This window comes from Parasteatoda tepidariorum, chromosome X1, assembly GCF_043381705.1.
Source record: "Parasteatoda tepidariorum isolate YZ-2023 chromosome X1, CAS_Ptep_4.0, whole genome shotgun sequence".
Classification (NCBI taxonomy): domain Eukaryota; kingdom Metazoa; phylum Arthropoda; class Arachnida; order Araneae; family Theridiidae; genus Parasteatoda; species Parasteatoda tepidariorum.
Window position 1 is genome coordinate 57,463,469 of NC_092214.1, and position 21,593 is coordinate 57,485,061.

The 21,593-nt window shown below is 27.5% G+C and overlaps 1 protein-coding gene across 1 annotated transcript in view; it reads right to left on the minus strand.

Moving 5' to 3' along the window:
- Nucleotides 1-844: 844 nt before the first annotated feature.
- The window catches only part of LOC107457479 (fibroblast growth factor receptor-like 1), an 83,315-nt gene continuing 62,566 nt past the window's right edge, over nt 845-21,593 (minus strand). Inside the window, exons 4-8 of the mRNA XM_016075646.3 lie at nt 20,216-20,533; nt 8,542-8,654; nt 5,508-5,754; nt 2,732-3,185; nt 845-940 (exon numbers count right to left, since the gene is read on the minus strand). Coding sequence (XP_015931132.1) covers nt 2,743-3,185; nt 5,508-5,754; nt 8,542-8,654; nt 20,216-20,533 — 1,121 coding nt within the window. The 3' untranslated portion in view covers nt 845-940; nt 2,732-2,742. The remainder of the gene's footprint in view (nt 941-2,731; nt 3,186-5,507; nt 5,755-8,541; nt 8,655-20,215; nt 20,534-21,593) is intronic.

Below are 21,593 nucleotides of genomic sequence, written 5' to 3' on the forward strand. Positions count from 1 at the left end.
TATTTATTCTCAGAATAAATATTAGTTATTCAATGTTAAATAATCCTTTATTTCAAAGTAATTATCTAGCAATGTAATTTCGAAACGTTAGTAAAATACTAACAAAAATACTAGGAATTTTTCTACTATAAATAATCAGAATAATAATAAGAATAATAAGAAAATAATTGGAATTTTTCTAAATGATATGAATGAAAAATTAATGTTTAGGATTAATAGCTAGTTAACATTTAAAACGTGGTTTTTTTATGGTATTTCATTCAAACTTTTAAATTGATATAGAGATCTTAAGAAGTTAAGTAGGTCTAGGTGGAAAAACGGGAAAGAAGTTTACCGTCTAAATTAAGAAACGAAGATTTAATGCACATACCTAACTGGTTAAGTTCTCTGTTCTGTGATGGAGTAAACATGGCGCAATAAAAACTGTTTTCATCAATATTATATGGTCTCTATTGTGCATCGAATCATAACAATAAAAACAGAATTTAAGTCAATATTGCAGGGCCATCTTTAAAAAATTATTTGGATGAAGAAAATATAATTGTATTTTATATAAAGTAGAATTAAGTTTTATTGAAATTTATTAACTGTAACAAAATAAGCAATAACGCGTAACAATTAGCATATTCACCAAGGAATATCTGGTATATGGCATTGAGAATAATTTACTCTATATTATGTTAAGAATGATAATGAATAATGCGTATTTTGAGACACCGCAATTAACAATATCATTTAACTGTAGTTATGTTGATTTTTTGATAAGTACACTTTTTTTTCTTATTTTAGCTCAATGCATTATTACGCGTGATTTTTCAATCCAAACAAAATTGAGCTCTAAATATTTTGGAAAATAAAACACATCAAGAAGTAAGTCTTCCAGGTTAAAACAATAAACATGCAGACGTAATTTTCAAAATGTTGAGGAGATTGGATTCACCTGAAATAAAAAAAAATTAAAAAAAAATTTTGCTGATGTAAATTAATGCATGTTAATGTTGCATTTTAAAAATTCATTTTTAAACATTTCCATTGTTATATAATTTTGGAAGGCTAAAATAATAACATGGTTTAATATTATCTATACAACAGCGAATTTTTCACATTAAACTCTTCTTAATTAACTATTATTAAACTATTATTAACTTATATTGTTTCAGGATTTCCAGAATTTCTATTAGCTAACAGCACAATACACAAAAATGTATATTTGCTTCTATGGAAATAGGTAAACTTAAAATTTTTGTAAAAATGCGTTTAAAAAAAGCAAGCAAATCTGTTAAATTGCAAATGTTTGGTTCAAACACAGTTACAGAAAATGCAGTATTTTTTCACTAAATAGGGGATTTTCTTTAAGAAATTTCAATGTATGCTTGTTTATTTTCTATTAGTTAGCAATTATACAGTTAATCAGTAAACTTAAAATTTCTGTAAGAATATGTATAAGAAAACAGGAATATATGTTAAATTACGAATGCTCTCCATTAAATACATATAACAGAGTTTTCAGTAACTGGTTACGGAAAGTGTGGCCTTTCCTCTCTAGATAAGGGATTTTCATAAAATTATTTCAATGCATGGTTGTTTATTTAAAGAGTAAATACCCACCTGTTCAATGTGATGATTAGAATCTCCACCTACAACTGCTTTAGACAAGGTTCAACACCCCATCTGAAATCGTAGTGTCTGGTAAAGGCTTATTATCTAAGTATTTCAAGTTTTACTGCTTTATTTCTGTAAAATTACCGGTTCTCCCATTATAATTTTTCTTTATTTTTACAGAAACTTTCTAATTTTAATTTTCTATAAACTTAAAAGTACTGGTAAATGATTCCATAAATTCTCAATTTACTACAAATCTGTTTAAAAGAATCAGAAGTATAAAATAATGCAGTTTCCGTTTCTCCCAGAAATTTTTAAATACATAGTTGTGGATAATTAAGTGACAAATCTAGTGACAAAGTACCATATTTTGAAAAGGAATCGGGTACTTTGATAAGTATTTAATATCTACTTACTAGATATTAGTACTTTGATAAGTGTCTAATGATAAGTATCGACTGAATGTAATGTTGAAATTTGGTAACAAAGTTGAAATAATGCATATGATAAAAGTAGCATAATTACTACAAACTGTTTTAACAAATTCACGTGCACCGTTTTAAGATGTCTCTGGAGTGTATACTAAAATTATTGACCTTACATGTGCTTATTGTTCAATATTTCTTTTGTTAAAATTATTATTTAATAATAATGATCGGAATTATTATTCAATCATGATTATTGAAATTATTATTCAATCATTTTTTTATTACAATTATTATATAAAACTGTTATTTAAATGTTTTTATTAAAATTTATTATTAATTTTATTTAAATTTTCCATTAAGTAACATAAAAACAAATCTGTATGTTAATATTTATTATGTAATTAAATATTCATTTAAAAATTCTGATATATTTTGAGTAAATGTCGGTGGGAATTGAAGTTGAAATAGTGATTTTCATAACTGCGGAAATTTTTTTTTCTATGTTGCTAGCTTAATATATAAATTTATTTAAGATCTGAAATCTTAAGTTATTTGTTTGGTTTAATATTTTTGAAACGTGCATTGGGAAACAAAACTGTAGCATAAAGTAATTTTAACTACACATTTCCGCCGTGAGTTTTATTCGTCAACAGTTTAATGAAACTTGACTTGAAAACACTTTAAAAATAAACAACACTTACCATATTACATATCACACTTCGTTCCTCATCTCCAAGCAACTTTCGCAATTGTTGGAAAAGTTTTGCTCTAAACATATTTTAGTGACAACTGCTCCACTGTCTTCAAGCTCGACTTCAGATTGCATTTGTTGTAAGAGCGTTGCTTCATCTTTATAATCTTCAGCTTCATCAGAAGACAGCATTCCATTATCGATTTTGTCTTCTCTAAAGTTGTCTAGAACTGTAGTTGTGGTTGTTGAAGCACACTTTGCAGTAATATAATTTTTTCCATAACCGGAGGCATTTAATTGTATGGAAGTGTCTAGCCTCCTACGGTGACATAAAACAACTAGTGCAACCATAACACCTACAATAACGCCTAATGTTATTGGAATAGCTACTAACAGAGAGCCAGGGTGACCAGGATGTATAGTACCACTTCGATTCCAGCTCAAAGGGGAAGACCGTGGTCCTCCTAATATATAGAAATTTATTTACAGCGTATCATTCATATAATTAAAATAAGGTGAAATTTAAAAATTTGAAATTATGTAACTTATAATATATATATATATATATATATATATATACAGGTGGTTATCAAAATAATGGAAACACCCTAGATTTTGAAGGCTTGGGAATTGCTGTTCTGCCGTAAATGTTCTCTTTATGAAGGTATCTCCTAACTGTAATTGTTCACACTGGAGAATCCAGATGCTGATTGAGATCTGTGGTCACTGTGGCTGCAGTTGTTTTCTTTTTAGACATTACAATCCGCTTCAATACCCGTCGGTCTCTTTCACTCAGTTTCTCCTTCCGTTCACTATTTTGCTTTGTTAAACTTGTCTTTCCGAGCTGTGTGTATGCTGTAATGAATTTAGACCCCGTACCTCTAGAAACGCCTAAAAGCTGGGATGTTTCGGTCAGTGTTGCTCCAACTAGTCGGGCTCCTACAATTTGGAATCTCTGAAAATCTGTGAGGTCTGACATTTTACGCTTCTGACAAAAAATCAAAACGTAGGTAACCCCGCTAAAGCTCTCTCATACCACCTAATATATGTACTTTTTATGTTAAAAAAAACTGGTAGCTAAGATTATATTTTAATGCTTATGAAGCGAATTCTTAAATGTCCCTTTTATTCACAAGTGTTTCCATTATTTTGATAATCACNTATATATATCATATTATTATATGATTAAATGTTTGAAAAATGATGTTGTTTTTCATGTTAGCATAATGCTTCGTTCAGTGGGTAGAAAAAGCGGACCACTCTGAATAACTTTTGATCTAATGACTGGATCTACAAGTTCTGGGACTTCTTAATGGCTGGAAGGGACGACCTTTAATATGCTAAATAATAAGTGCAGATGATGTTTAAGGTTTCGAAATCTGACGCAAAAACATACTGTTTCTGAATAAACATATTTATTTTAAGGCAGATTTGGATTTTTGAAATCCAATAATCTGGGAAATATGGTCCCAATAATTTGGTGAAGAAAGCGCTCCAAATTTTGAACCTTTTAATGTTAATTTTACTTTTTGGGTATTTTTCCTTATAACTCGAAAACGTTCTAGGCAAATTGAAAAATTTTTGCACACATGCAATTCGTATGTCCAAAGATAATTCCATGCGAAAAATAACTTCTAGTAAGTTTTTTATTATTTAACTTGAATGGTCGAAAGAGTTCTGAATTGTAAGGCATAAAATTTTATTCACCATTTTAGACAATTTTACATGTCAAAATGCAAAGCTTGAGCAAAATCGGTTGAATATTTCCTGAGATACTGAATTTAAAAAAAAATCAGATATTTAAAATTCGATTTTTCAAAAACTATTCAACGGATTCTCTCAAATGTTGTATTTTACTATGTAAAAATACAAACTTTAAAAAGATATATATCTTGCAATATCTTAAAATGTATATCTTAAATGTATCCTAAAATGATATATATCTTACAATTCAAAATTATTTAATTTAATAATAAAAAATAATAAATATTTGCTAAAAGTTATTTTTTGCATGGACTTATCCTTGTTTGAACGGATTTTATAATTGCTTGTAAAAAATTTTCAATTCACTTAAAAAGTTCTCGAAATATAGCAAAATGTGCAAAAAATGAGATTAATACTAAGGGATTCAAACCTTCAAGCGCACTCGGACCAAGCTTTTTGGACCATATTTCCTGGGATTGTGGCTACCCCCCATATTTTGGAGGTTAGAAATCTAAATCTGGCTTGAAAAATGTATGTTTATTCAGAAAAGGTACTTTTATTGTCCAATTTCGTAACTTGAAATATCGTACGTACTTATTAATTAGCATATTTAAGATCAGCCTCTCAAGCCATTAAGATTGAGCTTTAGAACGTGAAAATCCGAGTATTAGATAAAAAGTTATTCAGGGTAGTCCTTTTTTGGCACACTCTACATACGCTTTTTGACTATCAACGATTTTAAAAACATTCAATTCAATTTAAAAGCATTCATACTTTAAGATTAAATTCTCTGCTATAGTTTTACACATTTTACAAATGAATATGAAATAAAAAGCGATACTGCAATGAAAATTTAATCTGCAAGAACAAAGCTTACTTGATTTACTGCACAATTTTACGAACCAAGACTTTAAAAAATGCACAGAAAAAAAATTTAAAAAAAATCTTAAATATGTATTTTAGTTTCATGAAATATAATGCCAAAAAAAGCATTAAAAATATTTTTTTGTAATTACGGATTAACTGTCGTGAAAGTTAAAGAAAATATTATTTTCAGATAGAATGAAGAAAAAAATATTTACTTGGAAGAACAGTAAGATAAGCACTGCGGAAACTGTAGCCCATTGAATTTGCCCCTAAACAAATATACTTCCCACTGTCTGCTTCGTATACTTCAGGAATTGTAAGTTTATTCAAAAAAGAGCCATCAGATCTTTCCACAACTTCAGATGATTGAAGAATTCGGTAGTTTTCATTCTGGACTTTTATGATATCATGATTTTCTTTTTTCATCTTAGCTAAGTCCCTGTCCTCGACTTTTTTCAACCACTGCAAAATAAAATTTTTATTTTGCATAAGACCGAAACGTAAATAAAATATTTTTATATTTAAATTAAAAACAATATTTTCGTAAGGTTAGAATCATTGGTTTTAAAAGAGAGTGGGTTGGACATAAACTAATAATGCTGAAACTGATCTTGCATTGCATCAGTTTTTTTCACAGATAATTTACATATCCATGTTTGCACAGTGATAACTGTTAATATATATCGTTCGCAAATTAAAAAAAAAGATACAAACTGAGAACTTTTAATTTTTTTAAAAAGCTTCATCAAAAATCTTTCATAACTCAAAAAGTATTCCTGTTAACGCGAAAACATTATCACAGCATACAATTGCTAGAATCTCAAATATCCCTAAAAAATGTCAAAGCGATATCATCAGTAGTTTCCTAGAAAAGATTTGTAGAAAAAGGTCAGTTTTAGCATTATTCATGTATGCCCTACTGTCTCTCTGTAAATGTAAAGGATTTATTATAAAAGTAAATATTTCTTTTTATATTGCATTTAATGTAAGTCTGAAATTTATATGAAAAAAAATTCTAGCAATGTTTTTATAAAAATAGTGATGAATAATTTTTAATTCATATCAATCGAAGATTATTTTTTCTATTTCCTAGATATAATCGATCGAAATATATTTCGCTCAAAAACAGATTAAATTTATTAAAAAATCAACAAATAAAGTAAATAAACCATGAATTTCTTCTTTTTAAATTAAGAATATTGAACAAGATGCTCCCAGACATTTAAGAAAGAGAAATACTAGGAGGCTTACTTGCCGATCAAATACTAAACTTCATAATCTTCATGAATTCTTTCTTCATTTCAAATAAGATTAGAAACAAACGGTTCACACTTATTTTTTTTTCAAGTTTCGAAGAAAACAGTTAGTTGCTTTCGTTGTTCCTAAAAGTGTTTAGTTATTTAAAATAATAAACTCTAACATAAAAACCCACATTAAAATTTAAAAATTTGGTTTAGCTAAGAAAATTATTCAAAAAATGGTAACTAATATAAAATAGATAAAAAACTTAAAGTTCTATGACTTACTACAGAATTAATAAAATCTTGATAAAATGGTAAGCCGTAAAATGAATTTAAGCTAACTTTTAGCAGGTTTAAAAATAAGTAGGGTAAACTAACCAGTGAAGGGACACTTAAGCTTCGCTTGCCTTTTAAAAAATCATATTAATTTCAAAATTCGTAATTTTAGTTAAANTTCTTTTTAAATTAAGAATATTGAACAAGATGCTCCCAGACATTTAAGAAAGAGAAATACTAGGAGGCTTACTTGCCGATCAAATAATAAACTTCATAATCTTCATGAATTCTTTCTCCATCTAAAATAAGATTAGAAACTAACGGTTCACACTAATTTTTTTTTCAAGTTTCGAGGAAAACATTTAGTTGCTTTCTTTGTTCCTAAAAGTGTTTAGTTATTTAAAATAATAAGCACTTACATAAAAACCCATATTAAAATTTAAAAATTCGGTTTAGCTTAGAAAATTATTCAAAAAATGGCAACTAATATAAAACAGATAAAAAACTTTAAGGTCTCTGATTTACTATAGAAATAATAACATTTTGATAAAATGGTAAGTCAGAAAATAATTTAAGCTAACTTTTAGCACGTTTAAAAATAAATAGGTCAAAAATTATTAATAAAATTAATATTTCTAGAAAAATCATGTCAATAGAATGTAAAGTTATCTTTCGAGGAGATATATATGAATGAATTTCCTCTGCCACAGTGCTAATTTTACGAACTTATTATTTACTAATTTATCATTTAAATATTTTCGAGCATGCAATGAAATGTTTTATTTTCATCCAATTCAGTTTTATTACACAATCAGATGTTTCATGTGTAATAAAATCCATGCTTTATTACACAATCAGAATTAATCTTTTTTTATATAATTCGTAACTAAGAATGTTCATTCATTGAATTATTAAATTTGATTTTATTGGATAATGAAATAATTTGAAATTTTCTTTTTACATTTGACAAAGTTCACAACAATTTTCGTATTTATGATATAAACCACCTTTAATAATTTGCAGAATGTATGTACTGTTAGAAATTCCTCGGAAAAAATCGTTAAATAATGATTTCTTTAACTGTTAGTTTACTATATTCAAACAAAATAGTTAGATAACCATAAATAAGATGTAGTTTTCAAAGTATGAATTGTGAGTAAAACCGTTTATCAACTACTTTCACCTAATACCGTTAAATACCCAGAATTTTATCGCCATAACTTGACCCACCAAATAAAGCTACTTTGTTCCTTGTAAGGGAGGGCACATCATAGCTAAGAGGGCTAAGCTGTTAATCTCATGAAAGACAGAACGAGATTCCGAAGTTCAGCGTTATCACAACATTATTTACTTCATTCTTTTCAACACATAAGGAGCTTTCTGCACTCCCTGTCCCATATTCTCATTCAAGTATAGATGGAAGCACCATAAAGCTGTTAAACTATCTCTAATGTCGAGGTAAAATTTCTATTTTACTCCTTTGAAACCATTCTAGTCGTAAATGGTTGAAAAAACGTACAGTTGTATTCACGATTTTTAACCTCACTAATTGTTAACGATTTCAAAATCTTAAAGGTAAAAAATGCTCTTTGCTATCAACTTTGCGGTCAATTGGATGGGCAGACTGCTGTCGGTTATTTTACCACAATTTTACAATGGAAATTCTAACAGTGTGTATAAATGCACTCAAACTCAGTCATGCACTCAAATAGATATATACACAAGAAGTTACCTGAATATTGGGGGGAGCTTCGCTTCTAACTCTGCATTGAAATGTAGCAGATGATCCATATTTTACTGTAGTGTTTAAGGGATGAAACACAGATAAATCTGGGCGAGTAGAGTCTAAATAAAAAAAGAAACACGATTTTATGTATTTAGAAATTAATATTTTATTTTATTTTTTATTATTGGCTTTGTAAGTGAATACCCAGTCACATCTCAGACGTGAATCTCTTAAATGCTGGAATTAGCAGCTCAACGTGATCTCAACCAGGAAGACAATGGAATTAGTTAATCAAATATAAGGACTTTGATAAATGCGCTTTAGGCATTGAAAAATTCATAATAAAAGCCAATTATAATGGAATATTTATCAAATTTTCAAAATTATTTAATGAAAAATTAAAAAAACAAACAAATTATACAAATTTTTAATATATAAATAACAATAAATCTGTAAAATAATTAATGCACATTCATCAAAATAATTTTTTAAAAAATTTCAAAAAATATTTTTTAATTAAAAAAGTAATAAAAATTAGAAATAAATTTATTTTTTAATTAATTAAATGTTATTTTTTTAAAACGTGGTAATAACACTTATTGTTTAGCAAATACATTATTATCAAAACAGTTTTTATACTGTAAATTTATTTGAAAAGCGTATAAATCCACAGAATTGAGATTCTTTATTCAAAGATTGTATTTTAAGTCTTAAATCTTAAGATTTACGCTATTTTCCTGAGATTCAAGCATATTTTTAATACCAAAGGATATGGATTACATTTTACCATCATTTGCTTGTTTCCCTGGATTTCCTTTAGACAGTTTTAATTTATCAAAACTGTTTCACTACTTTAATAAATTTAGCATCGCAGCGCTATAACGCATTAAAAGCTTTTTTTGCAATGTTAATGAGACACTTCAATTGCGTAAATGGACGATTCTACAAGTGTTTGAGGAAGAGCAGTAAATGAATGAGCGTCTGAAACGTTTTTCTACCCCAAATGTTTTAAATGTTAATAAAAATACGCTTAGACATTGTCAGACATTTTTGCGAAAAAATGGTTCAATAACAATTTATTTAATTGCGGTTTCACGATATTCAAATAAAACAGTCAAGTAACCATAAATAAAATAGTTTTCTATCTGTTAACTGTGAGGAAAACCGTTTATTAACTGTCTTTACCAAATACATTTAAATAAACAGAATATTATCGCACCAACTAAGTCCACTTAATAAAGTTGCTTAGTTCCTGGTAGCTGGGTTCATATTATAGCTGACAGGGCTAATCTGTCAGTCATAGCTGACAGAACCCATTCGGTTTGAGTCCCAGCGTTGACACCACAATATTTCCTCCATCCCCTTCAACACATGAAGAGTTTGCAGTTTCCTGCACTCTCTAATGCGTAATACCTAACAAAAACCTAGATCCAATGTCCAGTTAAATTCTTTTTTACTGCTTTCAAAACATTCTAGTTGTAAATGGTTAAAAAAAGGTAAAGTTTTGTAATCGTGGTTTTATTACTATATTAGTTGTAAATGGTTTCAAAAGCGTAAAGTTAAAAACATGCTCTTTACTGTAAACTTTACGATTAGTTGGATAGATAGACTGATGCCGATCATTTTTAATGAAAATTCTAACTGAGTTTCTTTGCGTAATTAATTGCTTATTATCTAAGTAAATGTAAAACTTACGATATTTTAAAGTTTTTAAAATTTAATTTCAGTTTTCTCTTAGAATAATAAATTTAATGTTTTTAAGAAACATCTGTAAATGCAAATAAAAAAAGACGAAAAAATTGGCTCAAAATAAACCCCATCAGTAATATTATGAGCAAGAAAAAAATATGTAACTAAGTGACTAGTTATAGTTTACTAATCATTCACCTAAACCAAGGCGCGTTAGATAATGATTGCATTGACCAAAATAACTGAAAAAGGTCACCTATAAAAAAATTGTTATCACTGGTCATTCACTCTGAATCTGCTTCAAAAGAGTAAAGAAATTTCTTTTATTCAGTACATTGTTATGTCTGAAAATGACGGCAGTTATTTCTGAAAATGAGCATTAAATGTTTATTAAACTCAAAATGTGTTTTTGATTTATATAAAGTGAAACAATAACGAAATATTGAGCCATTTTTTTAGATAATATGCTAATACCAGACAAAAATAAAAAAAATTGTGAGCTCGTATCGTTAGTTTCGATATGTGATTATTGTATGCTATCAAATAAATATCCTATTTTCTTGGAATATTTTAAATTGCTCATTGGAAAATACTATACATTGTGTTTGGTTTTTTAATCCCGTAAAACCAAAACTTTTTAGTTTTCCAACGCTTCCATCACTAAATAAAAAATAAAAATATTTGTTAAAGATATTCAACTTTTAAATATTTGAATAAATGTTTGCATAAACAACACTGGAGAGCATTTTTTTTGAATTTGTACAAGTACCTAATCTTACTTATTTCGGGGGTCTGGCTATTAAGTCTGAGATTAGTTTTGTTCGAAAAGCTACAGTTTTTTTTAAATGATATTTTAATATGAATGTACAAGTTTACACGGAACGTATAGGCTTATATACGCAAATATAGAGCTGCTCGCTTAAAAATAACACTTAAGACAAAAAAGACAGAAAGCATATGACTTTAATCTATCTCATTATAAACGTAAAATATATTATATATTTCTTGTCAATGCACCCTAGGTAGCAAGAAGTGAAGACACAGTACACGAGTATTATTAAATTTAGTAAATACTGTAGCTCCTAGAGAAAAAGCAATTGTAGATTTAAAATCAGTCAGGTAAAAACATCTTAGAACCGTTCAAAAATCTCAGGCAAAAGGTAAGAAAACGAAGCTAATCCCCATTATTATAGTTAAATATTAACCGTTGTGAAATGAATTGATTGTATTACTTTAATTCCACTTACTAAATTAATTACCAGATTTCAATAAATTAAATACGAAATAATTAAAAATAGCTTAAAATTGTCTTCTAGGCCCTGGTAAAAGCTANATATATATATGCATACATACAGGAGTTGGATAAAATAATGGAAACACTTCTATAGTAGCTCATGGTTTTTGATCTTTATATAAAAATACTATAAGAGTCATTTAATAAATTTAAAAGTGCTTAAGTTATACGATTTCTCATACATATCAATGTAGTTTAAAAGTTTTAATGGTTTGAGGGTCGGACAGTAAATTACAAACTGTTTTTGAACATCCCATGTCAAAATACGTAGCTATAGATTTGTAACTTTTATAAGTTATTTTGGTTTTGATATGCAATAATTGCACAAACTTTCCTAAATTTAGCTTAAATATTTGTGTGGATAAGGACATTTTTCTAAAAGCTAATTTTTTTCTTTTTTTCGCTATAACTTTAAAAATATTCCGTGAAGTTAAAAAAATTTTGGAGCAAATTAAAATTAATTATAAGACTGCTGATTTAAAATTTGAGAAAATTTCGCTAAGAAACTGCGCAAGGTAAGAGTAATTAAAGTATAATTTCGTATACTGCGCATGCGTGAAAAAAATTAAAATAGTATTTTTTCTTAATATTATAGTGAATCGTATTTGACAACTAATAAAAAATGTCAGAATAGAATATCTTAAAAGTTTTAAAAATTTCAATCTGTTTTCTAAGTAATATTTGTACTTTTTTGTTAACATTGGATAAGAAAACTCAAAATGATAAGGGTTTTTTCTCACAAAATTTATTTTGTACTATTGAACAAGATTTTTAAAATGCCGCCGGCATTTTTGAGAATCATTCCCATAAGAGTATATTTTCTTTTGCCTGTTTCCGTTACTTATTCAATCACATTATGGGGTATGAACGTTAATTGTTAAGTACTATCATTTGTTATTAAATTTTACCTTATGAAGCAAAATAATATTTATCGACATCCCCTTAACATTTTTTAGCATTACTTTAAAAACTAAAAAAAACTACTTGGAAAATTGCTTGACAATTTAAATTCTTTAGGATAATCAAATTGGACTTTTTCCATGAGTTGCCAAACACGATTTATTACAAAATTACGAAGAAAAAAATGTTAATTTTTTCCGAGCATACGCAGTATAAAATAACTACTTTAATTACTTGTATATTGCATAGTTAGCACTACTCTTTTTAAAATTTTAAAGCGAAACTTGTATAAATAATTTTAAACTGCTCCAAAAGTTTCGCTTAATTTTCTTGAATATTTTTAAGGTTATAGCAAAAAATCGTTTGACAAAAAAATTAGTTTTCAATAAAAATGTCCATATCTCTATATACATTTAAGCTATGCTTATGAAATTTTTTCATATAATAACTGAAATAACTGTTACAAGTTATAAATCTATCGTAACTTTTTTTGATGTAAGTTGTTTAAAAAAACTATTTTCCGCTAGAAATTTATAGTCATTCTCTCAAATCTCTAAAAACTTAAAGCTTCATTGAGATCTATGAGAAATATGAAAAAAAGCATTAGTATAGAAGTGTTTCCACCTCTAATCCACCTCTATATAAACACACATACATACACACACACACACACACACACATACACACACACACACACACACACACACACACACACACACACACACACACACACACACACACACACACACACACACACACACACACACACACACACACACACACACACACACACACACACACACACACACACACACACACACACACACACACACACACACACACACACACACACACACACACACACACACACANTTCCTAGATTTTGAAGCATTTTTCTCCAATGGTCGTCTTTTTTTGGATTGGTCACTTATTTTTAAATCAAATTTTTTTGTCTGAATGCAATAAATTAGATAAATTAAAGTAATATATAAGGAATATAAATATTTTTAACTTCTAATTTAAATTATTTTAATAAAACTGCAAAATAATATTTGTGATTGTAATATATATATATGTATATATATATTGATAAAAAGCTGTTTGAATGTGATACACGTTATATTCGTTTGAACATCTGTTGCAAGAATAATAAAAATAGGAACAATCGATCTCCTTTCCGAAACTTAGTTTTGAAATCGAAATCTCTATTTCGAGTAGACTTGAAGCAGAAAATTAAAATACAACAAATAAATCGATGACAAAACAAAACAGTGGGAACATAGCAATGCAAAGAAAGAGGTAGCAGCTATGCGTTTTAGCTTTCCTTTCCCCATCTCCATAAAGTAAATGAGATTTAAAAGCACGCTCAACAAACAAACAATTCATAATGGATAAACAATTTTGAACACTCAACTAAAGTTTTTCATATTTGCAATGCAAAACAAGTATTTGAAATATTTTGGTACCACATCCTGCTTCTAGCTGTTCTAGAGTAATATACTCATAGGATACAAGAACGAGTACGGTTTTGGAAGTAAAAAAATGCATACTTCACTTAAGAAGAATTTAAATTCTTTTCTTATTTTTTGAAAGAAACTTCTCCACGTGCGCCTTCTTGTAGCTCGAACAGAAATAAAAAATAATAATCAGTGTAAAAGGTTTATAGCTGTATGTATATATATTTAAAACAAAAAAACAAATAACCAAAAGATTTAATCTCGTCAGCTCTCACGATTATTCCCACTAATTATCATTTTACATATTACACGTGTTATTAAAATCCATTTCTTAAAATTTTAAGAAAAATTTTTTTTAATAATTCTTTTTTCGAAAAATATTTGCTTTTTAATTCTTTAATTCTATAATTCCTTTTGTATATTNATATATATATAAAACAAAAACACAAATAACCAAAAGATTTAATCTCGTCAGCTCTCACGATTATACCCACTAATTATCATTTTACATATTACACGTGTTATTAAAATCCATTTCTTAAAATTTTAAGAAATTTTTTTCTTTTTATAATTCTTTTTTCGAAAAATATTTAATTCTATATTTCCTTCTGTATATTTACTTTAAAAATATTATATATGTATAAATTGTTTACGGATATCGGTGTAAAAGGTTTTGTACTTAAAAATACTGAAACATTATTTTCATTAAACATTATTATTTTCCTCAGCGTTTCTTTTTTGAATTTTTACTATCACATCATGTTTGCATTTGATAACAATTAATAAAGTATATCATGAATACAATTTGTTTTAATGCTCGGTCGTATCAATTATTATGAGCTATACATAAATGTAGAAATAACATTCAAATAAGATCGAAAATTTAGTAAGTGAGGTTATTCATTCAAACAAATTTATATTTTTTAATCTGTGAAATTAAATTTTTCATAAATATGATTTCGATAATTTCTTAAGTTCTGCACACGCAACGAGAAAAAGCGCAATTCATTCAAAATAATATCGTAGCATAAATGACTTACTTAGTTGCTGCTGGTCGTTACATCTTAACATATTAACTTACTGCTAGCAGGATATATTTATATTGTTGCTGTATGTTCTTAAATTGTCTTTGTCTCACACTGTATTTATGTTACTACTACAATTTCTCTTTCTCGAGTAAATGCTGTTAATGTCAATAAGATAATATACTGAGTCAGAACAATAGATCGGTAGGCGTTTCTAAAGCTCACCCACCCAAAAAAAAGAGATCCGCCTGTCAATGGTGATTTTCTAGGTAGTTAGGAGTTCATCTTATAATCGTAGTCTTTTTTTTCCTAATACCAGACCACATAAATTTTAGCAAATAAAATACAGAGTTTCTCGATTGATTGCTGCATAGTTATTTTGTTTCCCCTTTTTCTATTTAAAAAAAGGCTTAAAGTTTATAAACTATGCAATCCAGTAAAAGCATTTTACTGCCAAATAAACGTTATGGTCTAATGTATTTTATGCACAAATAATAGCTGTATTTGAGGAGTATAACAGAGTGTTTCGAGTGATACTTTTTTTAAAAAAAATTATCTCTCAGAGAAATACCATTATTAATATATATCATTTATCAATCAATCGTTACCAATAGTTATCATTTTATTAAATATACGGAATCATTTTTTAAAAAACCAAAAAAAAAATCATGAAGAGGATACTAAGAAACCGTCTCTGAGTGTTTTTGAAGCATGCTTTGAATTATGACTACGCAAAATACACGATCAACCTAATAAAACCTGTATTTTATCAGCAAATTAAAGATTTCATAAGGGAAACATTATGAGTCAGTGTTAAGGCGCTTTTTAAGGAGATTTTTTATGAGTTTTAAAGAGATTATTATTCTTGGAGAATAAATTGTTGAGTGATCGTTGGGAATTTATTGTTTTCTTTTGAGAATAGGAAATAAAATATAAAACATAGTTTTTATTTCCAACTGTCAACCTGCACATTTTAAAGTTATTTTATTTAAATTCACCATATAGTATCGTAGAATATTCACAAACTAAGCTCTTCAATTACTATGTTATATAATTTGTAGTAAACAACTTAAGTTTTATTGTAATATATAATAATTCAAATTTGTGTTCAATCATCCAAAGGCTGTAACTACAATAGTTTTGTGGGGGAGTATTTTCAGATTTATTTGTTTATCACTGGAAGCACTGGGAGGATTTTAATGAAATCATGTATAAACATAAATATTTATTGCAGTCAGAAAGTATGAAATAGTGACGCAGAATCAGAAAAAGAGGTTATAAAAAGAATCTACAAAGCACAAAAGAAGTAAAAAACGGAGCACCTATGATAACTTCTGATCTAATGATCGGATCTTCACGTTCTAGGGCTCAAACTTAATAGTTCGAGGTGCTGATCTCAAATATGCTATTTAATTAGCACAAACGGCATTTTAAGTTACGAAAAAAGATACAGAAACATTTTTTCTCTGAATAAACATACCTCACTTTGACGAAATCAGATTTCTGACCCTAAGATGTAGGGGGTAGTCACAATTTGAGAAATATGGTCCCAATATTTTGGTCAGGAGATCGATCCCAACCATGGTTCCCTACATATTAGTTTTACGCTTTGCTTATTCCACCGTGTCTCGAGAACGCTTTTAGCGAATTGAAAAAACTTCTAGAATTTATAAATCCTGAAGTAATTTCATGCAAAAAATACTTCTTAGCAAACATTTATTATTTGTTATGATTTCATTTAATAATAATCGAGAAACTTGAATTGAAAAGTATGCAGTTCTTGATATTATTTTGTAGAATGTAACTCGACATGGCAAAATATAAAATTTGAGAGAAATCGGCTGATTAGTTTCTGAGAAATCGAATTTTAAAAATACGACTTTTTAAGCATAAAGCAGTCCAAAGCGTGGATCCTTTATTGCGATTTTTTCTTTTTGCGTATTTCGCCATATCTTCTAAATTGATGATATATATCAAAACTTTTAACACACAATTATAAAATTCTTTTTCCAAAGTTAATTCCAAGCAAAAAATAATTTTTAGCTATTATTTATAGTTTTTATTATTTTATTTAGCAATAGTAAAAATCTGTTCTATTGTTAGGTTTATACATTTTTAAATAATTTTGAAGTACCTCATTTTATTTTTCAAAAACGAAAATTGGAACGAAATCGGTTGAATCATTCTTGGACATTGAATTTCAATTACGCGAAAATTCGATAACTGAGATTGATTTCGTATTCGTAAATTTTTTTATTACGAATTAAAAATAAGTATTTCTGCTACAAATTAATCTTACTTTGGTTTTTATGTACCTTATATACTTTTCCATCATAAGTTTAAATCAGTTTTATTGTGTTCGTCTTATACGTACAGAGATTTCTTCCATTTCTTCTATTCTTCTCATAAGTGTGGAATTTAAATGTAATGAGAATATTATTTGTACTATTCTATTCATAAACGTTATTATTCTAATAAATATCTCTTGTTTTACAGAAAAGCAATTTAAATAAAATCTATTCATAAAATATTAATTGTTTTGTAACTAACAAGGTGCTTACTTATCATATTTTCATTGCAACTAAATATATTATACATTATTAAAGTCACGAACCTTGAAATAAATCTTAAATTTCTTCTAAGTGCAAATAAATAAGTAATAATAACAAATAAAAAAGTATTTTTTCTATTTCAAGTACATGGCTTTTTCGAAACAATTTATTGCAATAGCTTTCAAAATAATGTGGAGATAAGGAAAAGTTAAAGCTCAGATGAGACCACTTACTTGCCATTGCATCTCCTTACACCTAATTTAACAGATTTTATCTCAAGTTTGGACAAAGTTTCTCTCTTTTAACGTAGCTTAAATATTTGTTCAGTTTAGCGTTGAAAGAATGATTAAGTTTCCCATAAATTAGTTTTCGAAATATTTTTTTTGCCAAATTTATCTTTTTTTTACTGAAATACTGTAATAGTAGTTATTTCTTTAATTATTTGACTAAGTATATTGCAAAAACACATTTTTTCAAAAAAAGCAAATCAATATTATTCCTGGTTTTCTAGCTTATAATAAATATATTTAAACATCATTTTGTAATGATACAAAAATTTAAATTAGTAAATTGAAATGATGGACAGCTTTAAATTTATATAAAGAGTGCATTATCTTAAGTAATGCATGTGTTTAAGAATGACTTTGTGCTTATAAAATTTATAATATACGGATTAGTAAATTAAATCATAATTTTTTTTCAAATATGGCATATATTTAGAAAAAACATTTACATAAAAAACATTAAATAACAATTTTCATTACAAAAAATTTTAATATTTGAAGAAAATTGATGAATGGTAAATAATCGCTAAAGCAAGTTCAAAAGTGAAATTAATGAGGAATTTTGGAAGCAACCTGTCAATATTTTTAACTTTGAATAAAAAATTTAAATTTTTAAAATTTTCGAATGTTAACTTGACTACCTGTCAGTTTATATAATAGTTATATATTGTTCTCGTTGTAAAAATTAATAATAAAGGTTATGTATTCTAAGCAAGTTAAATTATTTCTTTTACGAATGGTTTCATATTTATTTCGACTTCGTCCCCATTAATCACCATAATTGATGATGTTTCATTATTTAACAATTTAACTGTATTTAATCATTAAATTCGACTAAAAATAAAAAATATAAGTTCCCATGTCAAATAATAGCAAAGTGTAATAGAATATGTCATTAATTTTGAACAAAATTATACATTTGATATTTCGGAAAGCGATTATATATTTTTCCCTACGTAATCTTACATTAATCATCATGGATCATCCTGCTTCCTTATTGGCATTTAAACTATTTTTAAATTTACCTTAAAATAATAAGAATACTCATGCTGAAGAAAATCAGAAAACTATAAGTTACGCATTAATGGACTTTAAAAACTTTAAGTGATCAATATTTTAAATAAATCCAAAGAAAAGATTTCAGAAAAAAGGATGTATTTCAGAAATTTCAACTGAATCTTTCGTTTTAGTCCATTGCATACCTTATAAATTAGGCTTTTAAAATAGAAAACACCAGTAATCTTTAAAAAATGCTTATAATTCTGTAACTACATTTAAATTTGAGTCTTCAGGCCTATAATAAAAATAGTTTGAAAGCATTTTTGAAAATAGTACTTTATACAAAAAGTAGTTAAGCCCATGCCAAAATAAAATTTGAGCAGAAATAAATTCCACTCCCATTTACTTTGAAATGTAACTACATCCACTTTATTTTCGTTAAGTTGAATTGAAATGGATTTACTATAAAAATGTTATATTCATTTTCAAATAATCAATTAATTCAAAACAAATATGTATGAATATATAATAACATTTTCTTATACTGCATGTGTAATTAAACATTTAAGCTTTGTATTTTATAATATATTCATGTAATATATGAAAACACATACGAAATTTTTTTTTCTTAAACTTAAAGATATTTGCTGTTCAAACGTAAACATTGGAATCAGTTTATTCCCATTTTAAATGAGCAATATTCGAAAAAAGTCACTCGATTGATATTTAATTTAACTAGCATTTTCTGGCAACAGTGTGACATCTAATAGTTTGAAGTGATATTTTTGAATTTCCAATACAAGTTTCCTTGCTGATTACTAAATCTAGTATTAAATTTTGATATTCAATCTATTTCATAAAAATGCATTTTAGAAAAAACAGAAATAAGAAATGTAGTTTATAGGGAAAAACACTGCCCTATGAGTAGAAAAACAATATTGTGAAATCATGGAAATGTGATAATTTGCAAGTTTGAAACATAAATCTGGCGAAAAACAAAGATTTTTAAAGAAATGCATATCAGCAAAACAGCATAAGTGAAACACTGTCTGCCAACATACAGGAACTGTGTTTCCCCTGATGCTGTTTTGCTAACATACATTTCTTTAAAATTCTTCGTTTTTTGCCTGATTTATGTTTCAAACTTTTTGAATTATTAAATACAAATTCGGTGTCTGCTGCTTTTAGCACTTTTTCATTTCGACTTAATATTTTAAATGCTAAATCTCATTTTAAAAGTTATTTTCTCATTATATCCTTTTCTGAATTCGTGTTAACCTGCTTCATTCTCTGATTGGATCATGGAAATGTGGCCATTATGTAGCTCAGAAGCAGTATAAGTTGTGAAAAGTTCAACCTTTTACGAGATAAGAGCAAAAACAAGTATTGATAAACAACTCTTTTGATCGAATAAGTTTCTTAACAATTACTATAAACTTCCGCAGAACATTCGTGAAAAAAACAAAAATATCTTACTTACTCAAGAGCATTGTCCTATTCCTAGACATGACATGAAGAACAAATGTCGCATTTACACTTCCGAATTCATTCGCACCAAAACAAGTGTAGTTTCCTGAGTTTTCGGGTTTTAGGTTCTTGATTGTTATCGACCATTTCATTATTGTTGAGGTCGAATCAATATTTGATGTGTCCATATGCATCCCGTCTTTTAACCATGTCACTGCAGGTGTTGGATGCCCTTCTATAGGACACTCAAATTTAACTGAAGATCCAACAGTTCTTTGAATTGTTTCATTTGGCTGAGAAAAGTTTGAAAAATGAGGTGCTGAATCAGACACTGAAATAAATAAAATCCATTTTGAGAATTTAGAAGAAAACGTGCAATAAATTTAAAATAAGGTTCTAAATTGGACACTGAAATAGATAAAAACCTTTTAGAGAATTCAAAAAAAAAATGTACAATAAATTTATGTCAATTATTTAAAAATAAACTTTTAACAATACCCTAATTATAATTGTTTAATAGATCGTTTAAAAATCTTTTTTTTTCGTTAAATTGCAATTAGTGTTCAAAATTTTCCATTCCAATTAATGTTCCATTTTCTTATTTGCTGTTATAAACAATCATTATTTATTTTTTATTTGTTTCTTAATCTTTATTTCCGTTTCCTCTTTTTTCTATTTAGTAAGAAAGAGTTTTATTTCCTAATTGGAATTTCGACTACAGTTAGTAAACAATTTTATAATTCATGGAATGGCAAAAAGTCGTTTCCTTTTAAAAGATTATGCTAATGAACTTTTTTGCTATCATTATTAGTCATTTTTTTATCAGTTGTTTTCAAACATTATTAGTGTTTTATAGTCAATTTTACCATTGATGTTAGTAATCTATTTTAAATTTCACCATTATCGTTAATGTCTTATCCTCATTATAAACAGAAGTTTACTATTTTTATCGTTATCACTAGCATGTATTTATTTTATTGCCATCAAAAAAAATTTGTGTTAATTAACATTTTTAAAACAACAATTTGTTTTAAAAATAGCATAAAATACTCTTATGTTTTATCAATATTAACCAATAATATACACCGAAGAACCATTACATTATGACCACCCTGCTAACAACATGTAAGACCACCTTCAGCCCTCAAAACTGCTAGCACCCGCCGTGGCATTGACTCCACAAGGTACTGATAGGTAGTCTGAGGTATCTGGTACCAAGCGCTCACCAACTGGTCCTGCAATTCCCTCACATTGCGAGGGGGTAGCGTGGCAGCACGAATTTGGTTTTCCAAGTAGGACCACAAATGCTCTATTGGATTAAGGTCAGGTGAATTTGGGGGCCAAGACATGACTTGAAAGTCACTGGAATGTTCCTCGAACCAATCCATGAC